The sequence below is a fragment of the Pituophis catenifer genome, unplaced genomic scaffold (assembly GCF_029215685.1).
Source record: "Pituophis catenifer annectens isolate HBS135680 unplaced genomic scaffold, rPitCat1.0.hap2 SCAF_4, whole genome shotgun sequence".
Taxonomy (NCBI): domain Eukaryota; kingdom Metazoa; phylum Chordata; class Lepidosauria; order Squamata; family Colubridae; genus Pituophis; species Pituophis catenifer.
In genome coordinates this window covers 100183483-100201175 of record NW_027256884.1, presented here as the reverse complement: position 1 = coordinate 100201175, position 17693 = coordinate 100183483, and the positions used below count along the sequence as shown (strand labels likewise).

General features: G+C 37.3%; 2 protein-coding genes across 2 annotated transcripts in view; one reads left to right on the top strand and one right to left on the bottom strand.

The window, feature by feature from the left end:
• Positions 1-423: 423 nt before the first annotated feature.
• Positions 424-13140, bottom strand: BLZF1 (basic leucine zipper nuclear factor 1). The gene is made up of 7 exons (XM_070943802.1): positions 13085-13140; positions 9431-9498; positions 6627-7060; positions 5586-5785; positions 4168-4296; positions 2286-2508; positions 424-1366 (listed from the first exon to the last, which is right to left on the bottom strand). Exons 2-7 carry the CDS (start codon positions 9456-9458, stop codon positions 1184-1186), a joined length of 1197 nt encoding a protein of 398 aa, XP_070799903.1. The 5' UTR covers positions 9459-9498; positions 13085-13140; the 3' UTR covers positions 424-1183.
• Positions 13141-13610: 470 nt separating this feature from the next.
• The window catches only part of NME7 (NME/NM23 family member 7), a 72354-nt gene continuing 68271 nt past the window's right edge, over positions 13611-17693 (top strand). Inside the window, exon 1 of the mRNA XM_070942755.1 lies at positions 13611-13903. Within this exon, the coding sequence (XP_070798856.1) occupies positions 13901-13903 (3 nt within the window). The 5' untranslated portion in view covers positions 13611-13900. The remainder of the gene's footprint in view (positions 13904-17693) is intronic.

Genomic DNA, 17693 nt, shown 5'->3' with positions numbered 1-17693 from the left:
CAATAATGGCTTAATTTTCTCCATCTTAGTAATTTTGCCCCATCTTAAACGTGGAATAATTATCTATTTGTGAATAGATCGGGATTGCCTTCTCAGTTCTATAAAACTTAAATAAAATAAATACTCCTCCTGTAAGTATGGTGTATTTTTTTTTTAAAGAATTAGTTTATCTCCTCACTTACCATTTTCACACCCAGCATTTGGTTAGAAATGCTACACCACCAAACTGTATCAAACAAAAAAATGGCTGAATAATACTATGTCATAGCATTATCTGAAAGTCCCATTGTAAATAATCCAGGGTATTTAGTGCGTTATTGAAAAATTGCAAATTATACCACCAACCCCACCCCCAATGTCAAGAAACAGAGATTTACAAATGAATTTTTTTTTAAAGTGATGACAGTATATTTTTGCCTATTTACAAATTAGAGAAAAGAGATACAAGAAGAGTAGTCCAACCGCATTTAATAGCACCATTAAAACCTTTTCACATAATTCCTCAGGGATACTCATTCCAACTTTGTTAAAAAAAAAAAACCCATTCTGTAGAAAAAGTGAACTCAGAGGCACATCTCCAGTAGTTTGCACATAAATGCTGTTCCTACTCTTTGACATAAATGTTGTGCATTAGATTTAATCTCACCAAATCAGCTCCATCATTTAAGATATTTAAAGTACAGTTTATACCTAAAGAAGCATATTCAGCTTTCATTGAAATATGCATTTTAACCTGCTCATGTAACAGTTCTCTAATACTGGAAATTAACTAGAAAATACTTAAACACCCACCCTAATTCTAAAATAAAATAGTTCACATATAGAAATAAGCTGCATCTTTTCAAGGAAGTAAATATTTGAGGTTCATGGGATACTTCTAATATTCTCAAGTGTTCCCTTAAAGAAGAAACATCGGTACGCAAATTCTATAATTCTTTGTACAGTTTGGAACATTTTTCTAATACATTCATTGGTTGGCATTGAACAATTGACAGTGTGTTACAAATTCAATCTGCCACAAAGAAGAATTTGACAGCAGAACATTAAAGTCCTGAAAGCTTTATGAAAGACATAATTCCAGCACAAAATCCAATCCTCATTAGATAAAAGTACAGAAAATAAAAGTGCACAAAGATCGTATGCTTTATCGGAATCCGAAACCATTGCTACCAAAAAGATTTTTTTAAAGAACAAGTAATTCTCCCTTGCAGTGATTGCAACAGTTGAAAGTTATGTTCTCATATCTAGTGTAGGGATGAAACCGTCCAATATTTTTCTTTGGGGAAAGAAAAGATGCTGTTGAAGGCTCAGAAAAAGAAAGTTCTGATACTTCTGTACATTTGCCAGAATCCAGCATTCTTAATACCTGGAAAAAAGTAACAGCAATGAATCACTGTGGTTTCTTTTGGTAAAAATATTTAAAACGTATTTAAAACAATCTGAAATATTCTAGATAAAGGGGTATCTCACTTTTTAAAGTTAGAAAGTTCAATTCCCATGCAAGAGAAAGGCCCCTCTCGTAATTTATAGTTTACTTTTTATAGATAGAGTGGCATCTCTATAAGATTATTTTATTCTCTACAGAATAAAGAGTTTGCTGCCACAATTTACACCAATTGAACTTTGCACAGACTCTTCAAGGTTGATCTGTATTAACTGAATAATAATGCAGGAGATGCAAAGATTATTATAATTCATATACAATTGGTTTGGAAATGATTGCATCTGACATAAAAGGCACAAAGTTGTATCTGGACAACAAGCAGGAATGCAAACTTGTCTGCTCAGCACAAGTCGAACAATAATTCTCAGTTCAAATTTTCTATTGCCCTCAGCTACTGCAATTTAAACTACATAGTTTAGATTACGTTCAAGGCAAAATTTCCTCAGGTCTTTCTATCAGCAATCTACTGTAAAAGTGGGCCATGACAGAGAGTTTGTACCTTGTCTGGCAAATGAACAGTAGAAAACTATACCGCCATGCAGTACAGTAGAATACGAATACTATATAATAGAATGCGGAGGCTTATTAAGTCATAGCATTTTTTGTTATGCAATAAGAAGGTACTGCTTCATGTTTCTAGAAAGTAAACTTGAAAATTTTTAATGCACAACAGTAACAGTAACAGAGTTGGAAGGGACCTTGGAGGTCATCTAGTCCAACTTCCCCCTGCTATACTAGGGAATTCGAACTGCCAACCTTTCTGATCGACAAGCTCACCGTTTTAGCCACTGAGCCACCTAGGGAGCCAGAATAGCATGTTATTATGTAAAATAGTTTTTACCATTTCAGCCATTTTCTCAGCAGGGGTAGTGCAGAGTTCTGTGGATGAAGAGCCATTTTTTGGACTGTTAGCAATACTAGAGTTTCCAAGTAGATGTGAAGTTACTGCTCTAGCAAGTTTATGATTTACAGCAGCTAATTCCACTGTACTATGAGGATGTGCACTAGGGTAGTACGTCTGCTGCCTTCCCCACTGTAGAGAAACCAGGAGCTCCTCTAATAATCTGCAATGGAAATAAATCAGTTTCAATTACAAATGTTTTAGACCATGAGAAAATCTGGTGGACTACAGAAACAACAGGATAAACAGTCGAGGAGGAGGCGGGATTAAAAAAAAAGGTTATTAAATCCAAGAGCAAAAATTGCTATCTATAGTTTTGCTACTGTTGCAAAGAAACAGACTATGTAGCTTCTGGTTAAGATTTTGAATGGGAAAATTAGTGTAAAGTTGAATTATGGTCCTTGTATAACAGGGGAGACCCCAACAGGAAGGGCAAAAAACTACAGACCAACTGTGGATTACTTTCAAAAGAGGTAAAAATCATTGGGGGGGAAAAGATTTCCTCTTGCATCTGTAGCCCTGCAGCCCACATCAGGCATATGGGACAGAAATTTCACCCAGACCTATTATCCATTTTCAAATTTTGTTAGAATGAAGTTTCTTATTTGTGGATAATTCTGAGAACAAAATGTAAGATAAACAGACTATAGAACAAAAATTTAAGCTATGCAAGCACCTAATAACTAGGGATGATAGAGCTTTGTTGTCACAGAGAATGGGTTTTGCTGTGTACTGTATAGTCTATTCTAGTAAATACATTTTAGGGCAATGACACTGCTTTCAATTCTTTCTGCATACGTCTGTCATACTCTCTATATAAAGCACATGTACAAACAATATGCACCCACCGATATACACTACTAAAACTCTTTGTGTTTGTTTTTCTATTTGTACCTTCAATTGGGCAAAACGATGCATCATAACACAACAGCATTTGAATCAAGGTTATTCAAATGGCCTAAATTACAAACTCCAGAACCCATTATTCTAGTGGTATTGAAATTTGGAAAAGTTGTGACTGTTTCAATGCCGCTGCACTGCCACACCACTGACCTGTTCTACCAATCATAGTCACATGACTGTCATTTCCAATGTTTCCTGTCAGCTTCCCACAAGCAAAATCAGCGAGGCAGGCAGGTAAGAAAAGTGGCAATGGTTGGGAGGCGCAGCAAGTCATGGTGTGTGTGTGCGTGAGGGGGACAGAGGTGTGCAGGTTGCTGGCAGGGCATGAGCACAAATGGTCTGTGGGAGGGTGCACAGGTGTGGGAGACTTGCCTGAGCACTTTGCAATGCTCCCCACTGACTTTCTCTCTGCAAGCTTCCCAAAAACAAAGTTAGTGGGAAAGACAGAAGGAAATTGGAAATCATTCTTGCTCCCAAAAATAATGACACAACTGAAACAATGACACAAGTGAAACAATGACACAACTGAAAATGATGACACGTCTGGAACAATGACTCAATGAATCATGGATTGTCAACCGAGAACAGCTTTACATATATATATATATGATCATTCTGATTCAAGTATTTTCTAATTGCATATTACTGTTTTCACTATTCAAAGTGTTTTAGACACTTATAATATTTGCCTGTGTTTTACTCATAGAAATTTGATTATATAGAATTTTAGTTTAGTCTATGGAATTAGAAGTAAATCTTTGAATGAAGGAGAGTATAATTAAGACTTATGCAACAATAAACATAAGGTATAAGACTCTATTATTTCTAAATATCAATAATCCAGAGCATCTACATAAAATGGCAAACTGGGATTTAAAGCAATGTCTTTCAGAGATTTAAAAAATACATATATTCATACTTTTTTGCAGCAATCATTTCTTGGCGAAACTGATCACGTTCATTTAACAGATCCTGAATTGCACTGTGTGCATCTCTGGCCTGACGCTGGAGAACTGCTCTGGAGTTAGTCAACTCATCAGACATGACTCTGTAGAACAAATTTCAGATATAACCTAGTTAAAGTTGATTCAACTAATTAACATTGTGTTCCTATTATACATTAGCAGTTAATTCAATGGTTGCGTTTTCATGCTGCAACCTAAACAGATTATGTACATAATTTGGAATAAAGGGATAATACATCTTGAACAAATAAATGTGATATGAGGTACAACTTTCTTATGTCTGTCATCTCAGTTTTCCCCAGGAGTACTATTATAATATTACAAAGGAAATAAACCTGTAAAATATATTACGCTGAAGGATGGCATTCTAGGACCATGGAGTGAGCTTGTTTGCTAAATTGAGATTTGAATTCTTACTTTAGACCACTTCAGACATGGTATCAGTTACACCATTGTAGCTTTCACAATTCCCAAGTGCCCTTTCTTTTGCAATAATTTAGGAATGTATAAAATATCAATTAAGTGAATAGATAATATTTGTCAGACAAGTTTCTAAAAGCTAAGTAGATTTATAAAGGTTTTTTAAAAAGCATATACTATGAAATTTTCATTTGGTATGTTTTAGTTGGCATACAAATATTCATAATGATCAAAATTAACACTTTATTAAAGTGTTTATTAAACATTATTACAAACTATAAGAGGTTTAAGGAAATGAAATATTTTAAGCCTCAGGCAAAGTATCACTTTACAGTCGCCATGAATTAGCTGCTCTAAAACCTATTAGTGGAGTAAGCTGCAGAGATGCCCCGTTAAAAATATCAGAACATGGATATTTAAGAGTAATTTGGCTCCAAGATCTACCCAGTTTTGTATATCAGAGTGAAAACCTTGAATTGGAATCAGAAAATTACTCAAGTTTGCATAGCTGCTTTACGAAAGGCGTGTTGTGACACCTCCTAGAAGCATCAATCATGTTGGCTCAGTCTGGACCAATTGTCATTGTTTTCAAGAGGCACTCCATAAATAGCAATGTGTAGTAGTAATCCAGCCTCAGGGTTACCAAACCATATATTACCAATGCCAGTTCTCTCTTCTCCAGGAATACCCAACTGGTTTATCCGCCAAGGCTGATGAAAGTTTAACCTGCTACTGATGTGTATCTTAGGTTAAAAGCAGTTGCAAGCTGGAAACCTGATCTTTAAGGGAAGCATGACCCCAGACCAATCATGTCTGTTAAACCTTAAAGCTTGGTATCCTCAATCAACAACAACTCTGATAGAGAAATGGTACTTATGTGTCTATGGTTGCTTAGGTAGATGTACATTTATTTATTAAGACATCCTTTAAAAGGCAGCATTATTAACAGTACCTGCTTGCTAGGAATTTGCTTCGCCAAACATCACATTGTATAGACATCCGCTCTAACTGCTCAGACAGCTGAGACACATTCCGCCCAAGGGCTTCATTTTCAAGAATCAGTTGATTTTTTTCACGGGCCATACGCTCAAAATGATATTGCAAGTCATTTCCAACAGAAGCAACAAGTAACTTTTTCAACTCCCGATTGACCTAAGATAGGGGAATGAGTTCAACATGCATAGAGTTGATTAACCTATCACAGTTGAAGAACCGGATTGTTTTGTGTTGCTAGATAGGTGTAGTACTTAATTACAGCATATATTAAAAGTTGATTGCTATGCATTTCAAAATATGATGGACCTCAAACAAAGCTTGTTACTGTTTGTATTACTGTAGAGTGGCTGCATAAACACCACATTTACTTATGTTTTAAGAAGGAAAAAGAAAAAGACAGGATTTTATAAACAGCTGAAAATAAGTTTATGTGCTCTTAGCTTTCGTAATCTAAGACCAGTAACTTTTTATCCCATAGTAGCTTTCAAGAAGCTCCTCCAAAACTCCAAATTGTAATGTTGCCTTTTTCCAAGGGATAGGGAGCTTACAGCCTTATGGAATAATGGTATATTCAAACACAGCAGCTACATACTTCATCAATTTTCAGGTGGAGAGTATAGTTCTCTGTTTATTTATACAATTATGGTTTATATACATATTTAGAGACTGCCCTTCTCCTTTATAGGGAGACTCTGAGCTACTTTATACTGAATACTTTTATAGTCATTGCTCAGAATAATCCAATGATGCAGACTACAATCCTTAAAGGCCTTATTATGAAATAATCACTGAGTGCAATTTTAATTTAATTCTGAATGAAAATGAATAGAGAATAACCAAAACTATGGAAAAAAAACCCCTGAGTATAAACTATTATATGGGATTGAAGCTGCATTGTTATCCCTGAATAATTATTTCTATACACTGCAGTTATTTCTTCCAAACAAATGATATAAAGTAGTCTTTAAAGGTAATTCAATCAAATCTATTTTCCTACCTCTGTTTGCACATGGAGTTGATTGGAAAGGCCTTCCTTATCCTGTAAGAGTCTCTTTTCCGAATTTTTAAGCTTCCCTATTTCACTTCTTAACTCCAGCAGTTCTTTCTTAGTATCTGATGAAATCCCATCGGACAGACTGAGGGGCTCTTTTTGAGGACCTGAGGATTTAGATCCTTTAGCATTTTTAACAGGCACCACATGGTTTATCGAAGCTTTAGGAACCACTATTCGTACAGCTTCAATTTCCACAGCCTTGTCACCATAAATTTTTCCCAGCTGAAGGACTCCAGGACTCAAGGATGGAAGAAGTTTCTTGTGTGGGCTTCGATGGGCATGGCTGGTTGTGTTGGAGATTACTTCAACAGATTTTGAAGGCTGCTCTTGTTCCATGCCATCACCAGGTCCACGAATGGGTGAGGTAATGTATTCACCTTCAGGTTGAGGCAGAAAATAGCATACAATATGTTTAAATCAGAAAAACACGATTAATATAATCTAATACTATTAGGAAAGCCAGTTTGGTGTAGTGGATTAAGGCATTAGGCTAGAAACTGGGAGACCATGAATTCTAGTCCCACATTAGGCACAATACCAGCTAAGTGATCTTGGACTAGTCACTTTCTGTCAAGCCTAAGAAGATGGCAATGACACTTCTGAAAAATCTTGCCAAGAAAACTGAAGCGACTGGCAGTCTCAGAGAATTGGACATGACTGAATGGCAGAAAAAAAAATTACAGATAGTTCTTGACTTACCACTGGTTGTTTAACAACTGTAGTTATGACGGCCTTGGAAAGGGTACTCTCTAGCCTGTAAAGCACTTCTGGTCATCATATAATGTTGCACTGCTCCCCCAGTCATATGATCATGATCTGGGTGTTTGGGAGCCTGTTCACATTTATGAACAGTTTCCATATGTCCCACAATCATGTACTCGCCATTTGCAATATGGTAACAGAAAGGTTGCAACCTGGTACTGCCTGCCACACAGTTGAGATTCCCTCCCCAGCATGTAGCTCTTTAAGAGTGAGAAAGCTGTCTGTCAAGGGGAAGGGAACTCCTCCAGTGGACTGCAGAAACTGAACTCTGTTCTGAAAATATACTTTTACTTTCGCTATGCATGTTATTTTTCTACACATCAACGCTACAGTTCTGGTCTGCTCTGACGTTAGAGATGCAATGGCTGAAAAGAAAATGTTTGCAATTTTGAATCAAAAAGCTGACTAAGAATGCAATTCTTTTCTCACATAGACAAATACTCCAGTGGAACTTGGAATAACCAAGATATGCTGTTGAAGCCCTTCAAAAGAGTTCTCTTCCACGCATGGAGAGTGGAACTTCTCTAAAGTGCTATAGAAATGAAGGTCAGATCTCAAAGATCTGAGCTCCATTTCTGCAGCCCTTCAAATAAATCCTGCTCCATGCACAGGGGGGAGATGAATTCTTCTGGCAACCGCAGGTATGGAGCTGTGATATTCAAAATCTGAGCTTCATTACTCCACCCTGTGAAGTTCATCTTCTCTGTGTGTGTGGAAAAAGAATGGCTCTGGAGGGGAGATGAACTCCTCCAGTGGAGTGGAGAAACAGATCACAAAGATCCCAGCTCCATTCCGCGGATCTCTGGAACAATTGCTTTCTATGCACGGAGAGGAACTGAACTTGGCAGGCAGCTCTTTTGCTCTGTTCCTTTGATACTCTGGGAGGCCACTTAACAATCCTAACTGGAAGTGCTGGGGTGGCATTCGTTGAATGAAGCAGTCATGCTTAACAACTGCTTAACTCAACAACTGAGATTCTGGTCCAAATTCTGGTCCTAAATCAAGGACTACCCATATTAGATTACATCCAAAGCTTGCCATTTCCCATAGCATGGAATGTTTGACAGCACTGTGTCAAAAAACCCCTCACTACATAACTTTGGAAATCTCAGTCTCACATTCCATTTGAAACTCTTCTAGGCATATTAAGGAACTTAAGCTAAGGTAGTCTTTGGGTTACAATAGTACCTGGAATTTCCATTGCTAAGTGATAAAGCAAAACATGAGACCATATTGCTTCGTGAAAGTAATCCTAGCAGTTGGGCTGTCCTCACTCTAGGATCACACAGGTCATTAAGTGGGAAGAGGTTGGCATCCCAGGCAAGCAGGTCATGGGGAGATGCTGTGGGACCCACTGATTTTGCTTATGGGAAGCCAGCAGGTAATGTCCTTGGAGTTCCAGTCATAATAGTGACTATGTGATCACAATTTGGGCATTTGATGCCTGACTCGCGATTATGTCCTTCCAGCAAGTCACATGATCACAATTTCTGACATTACCAAGGACCACTCATAAACCCCTCTCGGTGAGTACGTTTGTAAATTTGAATGGTTGCTGAATGAATGGCCGTAACTGAGGCTTACCCCTAAAAGAAAGCTAACTACAGATTTAGATGTAATACTAATTTAAATGTTGATAGAGATTCTCAGTCATCTAGGTCATGGTTGTCCCAAAGGTGCTTTTTCAAGAGGCAACTGGACTTTCTGGTTTTTCTTTGAAGACATTTCACTTCTCTTCTCTTCCAAGAAGCTTCTTCAGCTCTGAGCTGAAGAAGCTTCTTGGATAAACCCAGAGCTTTTCGTAGTACTATGAAAAAGTACTGGAAGAGTTTCTGGTTTGCTAAATAATTGGTATTCAGTTTCTTCCATGAAAGCTCTTATCTATTTTTAAAATTCGACATGTATTAAAAACCTTTGATTTGTAAATATCTGCAGAATATATCTCCAAAATCAATATTTAATTCCTAAGAAAGATGAATACTTACTATTTTCTGCATTATTTAGAGCTGCCATTTTATTGACAGGATTGCATACAAGAAAAAACGGTTAAAGCCTAAAAGAAACAAACAAACGACAAAAGTGTTATGGCTGTCAGTTCCGTTAAACAGAATATAGAACCATTAGTACAGAACATATTGCAACAAACTAATTCAATTTCAAAATGCAGTTTCTCACAAAAATAGTAGAAAATGTTCAAGCCCCCATGTATTTGGAAGTGCCTGGATGGATATGCATCCTATTTGGGATGGTTGATCATTATTTAAAGTATTGCAAAAATATTTTCATGATGCTTTATCCTTTTTTTTAAAAGCTGCTGATCTTAGTCTAATAAAAACAGCTAATACATTAAAACTCTGAAAGACAAAAAGAGGTACTATTTCATTTCAGCAAATGCTGAAAAAAATGTCTATGATTTTGAAAGGAAGTTGACTAAGAACACTTTTCTTTTCTCATGTAGGCAATATTGGAACTTGATCCCTGAATAACCAAGATATGTTTAAGATATCTTGACCCTCAGAATAAAATCAATCACTCATACAATTTTAAGACCTAACTCAAGCATAAGGCAAAATGAAATGATTACTGCAGATAGCAGTTTTGGGGATTTGTGAATAGATAGAAAATCAATAGTTATTTACTTTACAAACTGGAAACAGAAAGGTGCTATTAAGATTTGGATATGGACACATCAGGCAGCAAATCTCTTTGTTCAGCTGTAACAGGTTCAAACAAGGCTTCCCCTCTAAAAAACTGAGGCATGAACATTATTTCTGGTCTGTATTTTAAACCATCATTAATATTTAACAAATTCCACACCATCATGGAACAAGTATGTGCACCAAGAAGACAGAAATAAAAAATACAGTATACACCACACAAATCAAGAGGCAAAACTATCTTTCTGACTTATTGAAAGAGCTTACCCTACACATTGATTTGTCTTATGACATGTGAAATTTGGTTCAGTATGTGGGAACCCTAGTATTTTGGATTGTAAACTAGTTTGCATAAATCCAAATTAGGGTACTAGGTTTGGCTACACTAATTCAGACAATTTCTGAAGGGTAAAAAAGGTTTAATTTTTTTCATAGCTCTTTGTAGCTATGGAACTCCCAGGAGCTGCCTAGGAGTTGTCATTTTGGCATTAGGCCTCAGATGGGGTGGTGGAAGCCAGAGGAGGGCAGGGAGTACTGTACACAGGTGCATGCAATGGAGTGCAAGCAGACAGGGGGTGATGTTACTGGGACAATTTCCAACCTTCCCTACTGGCTACCCCATTAACTTTGCTTGTGTGAAGGTGCAGAGAAAGTCACAGATGGCAATGTTGTAATCATGAGCCAGGCCCCTGAGCACCTGGATCACAATCACATAATCACAGGGATATCAGGATAGCTGGAACTTGGAAGACTGGTTGTTTAAGTCCATTTTTTCCAGTGCCTCGGTAACTGAATGACTGCTGAACAAGTGGACATGAGCCACATCTACCCGTAGCTTGCCTTGGTAGTTGCCTAAAGTTACCACATATAGACTGCAAAATTCACATTCACTTATACATTGATGACGTTACCTAGTTGGGTACTGAAACATCTGCAAGCAAACAACCAAGTTTAGACAATAATATCAAGAATACCACTCTACAACCCTGAGCTATAGAAAAATCATATTTTCACTCTCCAATATGCTATACAATATGTTATAGCACTGAGGCTGAGAGATGATTCCCCTAAAAGCTAGACTGGCCTCTCTGAAGATGCTGTTGGCTGAAACTGAATTCTTCCAGATGTTTTGGGCAGGTAGTTTGATCGGTAGTTATTTTCCCCTTTCTTTTGCAGTTTCTATGGTGGAGTAATTGTTCTTATATCTTATCATGGGCAAGTAAAAAAAACAAACTTCCCATACAACTTTATGGGATGTTTTTTACTGTAAACTGCCATGACATTTGGCAGCACACAACACTCACAAACCATACAAATAAATCAATAAACCCAGTTGTGGCAGACATTTGATTTTCATTAACTACCGGAAAACCTTTCTTCCCAAGTCTGTTCTCCTATTTAATTTAATGAGCCCTTCAACTACACATCAAATCAACGCTGACGTGTCTCCTGCCTGGCTGGTTACATTGTGTCCGGGTCTGATGGCAACACTTCTCACTTCTCCCTAACAATGATTTACAGAAATACAGGTAGTCCTCAATTTACAACAATTCACTTAGTGACTGTTACAACAGCACAGAGAAAAGAAACTTATGACCATTTTTCACATTTACGACTGTTGTAGCATCCCCATGGTCATGCGAACTGAATTCAGATGCTTGGCAGCCAATTCATATTTATGACAGTTGCAATGTCCTGGGGTTATGTGATTGCCTTTGGCGAACTTCTGAAAAGCAAAGTCAATGGGGAAGCCAGATTCACTTAAAACAACCGAGTTACTAAATGTCTGTGGAGATTCTCAGTCATCCAGGTCATGGTTGTCCCAAAGGTATTTTTTCAGGAAGCAACTGGACTTTCTTGTTTTTTTCACAGACATTTCACTTCTCATTGAAGAAGCTTCTTGGATGAGAAGTGAAACGTCTTCAAAGAAAAAAACCAGAAAGTCCAGTTGCCTCTTGAAAAAAGCACCTTTGGGACAACCGAGTTACTAATTTAACAACTGGTAATGATTCACTTAACAAATGTGGCAAGAAAAGTTGTAAAATGGGGCCAAACTGACTTAACAAATTTCTCACTCAGCAACATAAATTTTGGACTCATTCTTATTTGAGGACTATCTGTACAGCTGAATAACTCGCGGCTTCATTCCACCACACGCCAGCCCGATCGCTATTTGGATGACTAGGTAAGGTTGTTGTACAGAACAGTGAATAGAATAGAACAGAATTCTTTTATTGGCCAAGTGTGATTGGACACACAAGGAATTTGTCTTAGGTGTATATGCTCTCAGTGTACATAAGGAGAATAAAATCCATTCGTCAAGAATAAAAACTTACAACACTTAGTGATAGTCAAGGTTACTAATAAGTTATCAAATCATATTAGGAAACAAGTAACAACAATATAAATTGAAAGATACAAGCAACATGGTTATAGTAATAAGTGAGAAGAGATAGATACTAGTAAGGAAGAGAAGAAGAATAGTAAACTAGTCTTAGTAAATTATTTAACAGTGTTGTGGGAATTAGTTGTTAAGCAGAGTGATGGCATTCGGGAAAAAACTATCTTTGTGTCTAGTTGTTGTGGTGTGCGGTATCCTATAGGGTCGTTTTGAGGATAGGAGTTGAAACAATTTATGTCCAGGATTTGACATAATTTGAGAACTACCTCAATACAGCTGAATAACTCGCTTCAGGCAATTCCTCCGACGGCTCCATTCCCCCCACCCCACGCCAACCCAATCGTTATTTGGACGACTAGGCGAGGTCGTTTAACAGAACACTGTTCTGTAAAACAGTAAACACTGTAAAACGGTGTTCTGTAAAAAGACTAAAACACTGTTCTGTAAAACAGTAAACACTGTAATGACTAAAACACTGTTCTGTAAGACAATAAACACTGTAAAACGGTGTTCTGTAAAACAGTGTTCGTTTTACAGAACAGTGAATTGCTGTGTAAATTCGTCTAAAGTGAAAAACTAACCAGCTGTGGGATTTCCTCCTCCACTCCTCCCAGCTGCTTCTCATCGCTGGTTCTTTCTTTCTCCTTTTGGGAAGGAGTAACTTCCGATCGACTCCCTTCCGTCTATAGAGGTAGAATAGTAGATTCGCCCAAATCGTGCAACTTCTGACCTTAATTTCAACTTTTTTTCCCCCAAGCTTTAGTTGAGAGACTAACCAATCAAAACACCGGCAAAAGTTTCAGACTAGAAAAATCATACGACTCTTTGTTAGCTATATGAAATCATTACCAGATACAGCTTGTGTGGCTGAGGAATTCTGGGAGTTGAAGTCCACAGGTCTCCTTACAATCTATAATAAAGTCTATTAGCGGTTGGCGTCTGCGGCGGAACTAAAAAAAAAAAAGCACCACTGTTGACTTGAAAGTTCATGAACGCTGTGACTTCTACATTCCTATCTCTACGTTCTTGTACAGAAAAGTAATCATGACGTGCCCTTAGCCACATTCATCCTTGCGCAGGCCCGCGGGAATTTCCGGTCTCCTTTTTTCCAGTGACAAAACTCCAGGACCTATTACTCTAACACGGGACTGCTGTCACGAGAGTGAATGATACTACTCCCAACCAATAGGAATTCAAGGCGGCTTGGTGGTGTTTTTTTTTTTTTTAAACCGGACGTTTAAGCCGCAGAACAAGAGAAGGCGTGGCCTCGGTTGCTAAGAAGCGGCTTGGGTTGGATATCGTGTGTCGCTGGTCGCTAGTTTTTTTTTTCTCCTGCTTTGCGAGCGCTCCAACGGTGAAGTGGCGATCGCGGTCGGGAAGGCGGAGGTGGCTGGACCATGGTGAGTGGAAGTGGGCTGTCCGCGCTGGGGAAGGAGATCTCCGGCGGGGAAGAGACTCCCGTGATGCCGGAGCATAAAAAGTCGTTTAGGGGTGGGAGGCAACGACCCCTGCGAAGCATCCCCATGAAAAGAAACGTGGGCCCTTGATAACATGTCCTCTTCCGCCAATAAAGAAGAATATTGTGTAGCTCAGGGTTGAAATGAAGGGTCCTTGGTGCTCTCGGAGCTTGCTGGTTTTCTTGCAGACGTTTCATTACCCAAACTAGGTAACATCATCAGTGTTAGTATGTCCTGTGTAGCTCAATGACAGAATAGAATAGAATAGAATAGAAATTAGAGTAGAGTAGAGTAGAGTAGAGTAGAGTAGAGTAGAGTAGAGTAGAATAGAGTAGAATAGAAATTAGAGTAGAGTAGAATAGAATAGAATAGAAATTAGAGTAGAGTAGAGTAGAATAGAATAGAAATTAGAATAGAGTAGAATAGAATAGAATAGAAATTAGGGTAGAATAGAATAGAATAGAAAGTAGAGTAGAATAGAATGTAGAGTAGAGTATAGTAGAAATTAGAGTAGAGTAGAGTAGAGTAGAGTAGAGTAGAGTAGAATAGAATAGAATAGAATAGAATAGAATAGAATAGAATAGAATAGAATAGAATAGAATAGAATAGAATAGAATAGAATAGAATAGAATAGAATAGATTCTTTATTGGCCAAGTGCGATTGGACACACAAGGAATTTGTCTTTGGTGTATATGCTCTCAGTGTACATAAGTTTATTAAGGTTTGTTAAGGTTTTGTTGATAGTACAGTGACCATATTTTCTTGGAAAAAAATAAAGGGCAAATCTAAAATGGGGCAAATCTGAGATAAGGAGAAAAAAAATGTTATAACTTTGCTTTGCAAAGGAAAATTCAAAAGGAAAATAAATCCAAAGAACAACTTTCTGAAATATTGCAAAGAATGGTCTTTTGTAATAAAGAACATATTGGGAAAAATGAACAATTATTTATGTAATGAGACTGCAGTTATAATCCATCTTTCTTCAAAGAAGCCATACATAGCATCTATAGTTTTACATATTTTATTTTTATTGTAACCTTGAGAGATAGGCTGGGCTTAGAAAGTAGTAGGCTACAACCATTCAGTGTTATTTATAGTTAAATGATGTTTCAAGTTAACTCATTCTGCTCTTAATTTGATATGTTTTCCATCCTTTTCACTATATCAACTCTTGCCAGCATGCCCAGTAATCAGGGAAGACCAGAGTTTCTTAGATAAATGTGTGAAAAAACTTGGGATGAGTTGTTATAGTTACTAAACTGTTACAGGTTATCTTCATGGTATCCTAATGAGCCAAGGTTTTATTTAGATTTAGAAAAATGATGCCTGCTAGCTTGAAGAAATATGAAGTCCCCTCCATGCAGGAAGGGGAAGGCAAGATGGAAAAAAAAGCAGTAAAGAATTAAGAATTCAGGCTGGTGTTGGCTGGAACTTATGCTCTGGTTTACACAGCATGTTAAGCCATTATGTGGTTTGTATAGTTTGGGCATAATGTGTTGAACAAACCCAATTTTGGAGTGATTTTATCTCAATAAATTCAGATTGTATGGCCTGTTCCTGTACTTTGTAGATTTGCTGGACGTTGTAGTATTTTATATGCAGCCATAGAAGCAAAGGCCTATAAAGCATGTCTCAGAAATTGTAGTTGTGAAGCGGAAATTATAGATGTAAAACCATACAACTGTAAAACCAGTGATTTATTTCTGAATACAGTAAGCAGAATTTGAATCTAGCTAATTAAGATTCTGTTTGACTGCAATTTTATGCATATTAATACATTTAGAACAATTATGTTGAATACAGTGGGATTTAAATTTGCTATGCATAAATAGGGCAACATACATTTTCCCCACTACTCCCGCTAATTATCTTTTACTTAATTTTTCTGAGCTGCTTTGTATGTATTTACTTAAGCTTCTATAGTTCTACTTTAATTGGTTCTATAATCCTTTGTGCCAAACTCCTTTTTTCTTAGAATCCTTTCTTGGCCCAACAGTGCTAACAATGTATTTTTATCTCTTTCACCTGTTTTACCTAAAATCTTTAAAACATTTTTCTTACTGCAGTAATAACTCTGGCTAAAATCCCCAACATTGCAACATTTGTAGAAAAAACAGTAGGGAAAAGTAGCCTTTCACTTTGTTTAAAAAGAAAAGATTTCAGAGAAGATGTGTGAGTCAGCCCAAAACCAAAAAAAACCCCTTTATGTAGGTAAGTATTATTGCTATAATGATACGACCTGCTGCAAAGTCTTGTTTCTATGAAGAAATGCATTTGAACCTGAATTATAATTATATAATGGATAACGTATAAAACAAGCAGAAAAAGCAATATGAAAAAGACAAACATTTTATCTCATGCTAAATATGTCCTTTAAAGTTTTATAGAAATGCTGAATTCCTGAACTTTTTATGGAATTTGAATCTAGTCAGAAGCTGAGAAGAATACCTAAACACACAGTATTCTGCTTCTAATCCCATAATATCTATTCTTGCAGTTTTATGCCTAGTGCAGGGGTCTGCACCTTAAACACTGAAAGAGCCATTTGGACCAGTTTCCCACAGAAAAGAAAACACCGGGAGCCACAAAACCATTCCTGTGCCTGACTATTTCTTGAGCGGCCAGAAAACTAGCATATGTAGTTGAATTAAATGTTCTGTTTTCTTCTGAAACTTTTTTTCCCTTGGATTTATCCATGGTTGGCCTATCGGGGGTTGAAAAGCTCAATAAACTCGCGTGACGGCAGGTGTTGCACATTGGCGGTTATGACACATATTTTGAGTGACAGCCGCAGCAGGGGGTGAAAGAGCCACATGCTGCTCCAGAGCCGCAGGTTGCTGACCCTTGGCCTAGTGTAAACTGTAGTTGGGGATGGGATAGTTTACTATATGTATGCCAAAAACCTAGGCATGTAATGCTATATTGTACTCTAATGTTACTGTACATACAAAATCGTCCTTTTTTGCTACATTGTGGAATCTTTTCCTCCACTAGAGATGAAGTTAGCCTCCTTACTCCTGAGTTTTTGAATCATATTTAATGATTTTAGATGATTATTTTATATAATACTGTTTTATTGGATTTTTATATGTATACCAGAGTCACTTTCCATAAGATGGACAGCCATATACATTTGACTGATGAATAAATAGTTGTAATCTGAATGCATCTGTAAAAATGTAGGAACCTAAGAATGCAAAGAGGGCAACAAAGGATTAGGAGATGAATGTATAGCTTCTTAACAAACAATTCTTGAGTTCTTATGTTTGAACTGAATATACAAGCATAGCTTTGTGCATTGTTTCCAATTCCCATACTACCAGTAATCATAAGAGGTTCCATGTTTTCTTCTGTGTAGTGATTTTCCTGCCCAGGTTATATGCATTATTGTTGCCTGTATATGTGTGTGTTTCTGAGCTGTGATCAGGGCAGATTCTTGTGTATTTGCTTCATGTATTTGTATTTGACTTACTGAGAAGGGAAGACATGTATTTTCTCTGTGTAAATTTATTGATTGATTGATTGATTGATTGATTGATTGATTGATTGGTTCGATTTATATGCCACCCTTCTCCGGAGACTCAGGGCAGCTTACAATGCGTTAAGCAATAGCCTTCATACTTTTGTATATACCTGCTTAGTAGGGCTTTTGGCCCCCCCTAAGTGGTGTTCTTTTTTATACAAAGTCAGCTTATTGCCCCCACAATCTGGGTCCTCAGTTTACCTACCTTG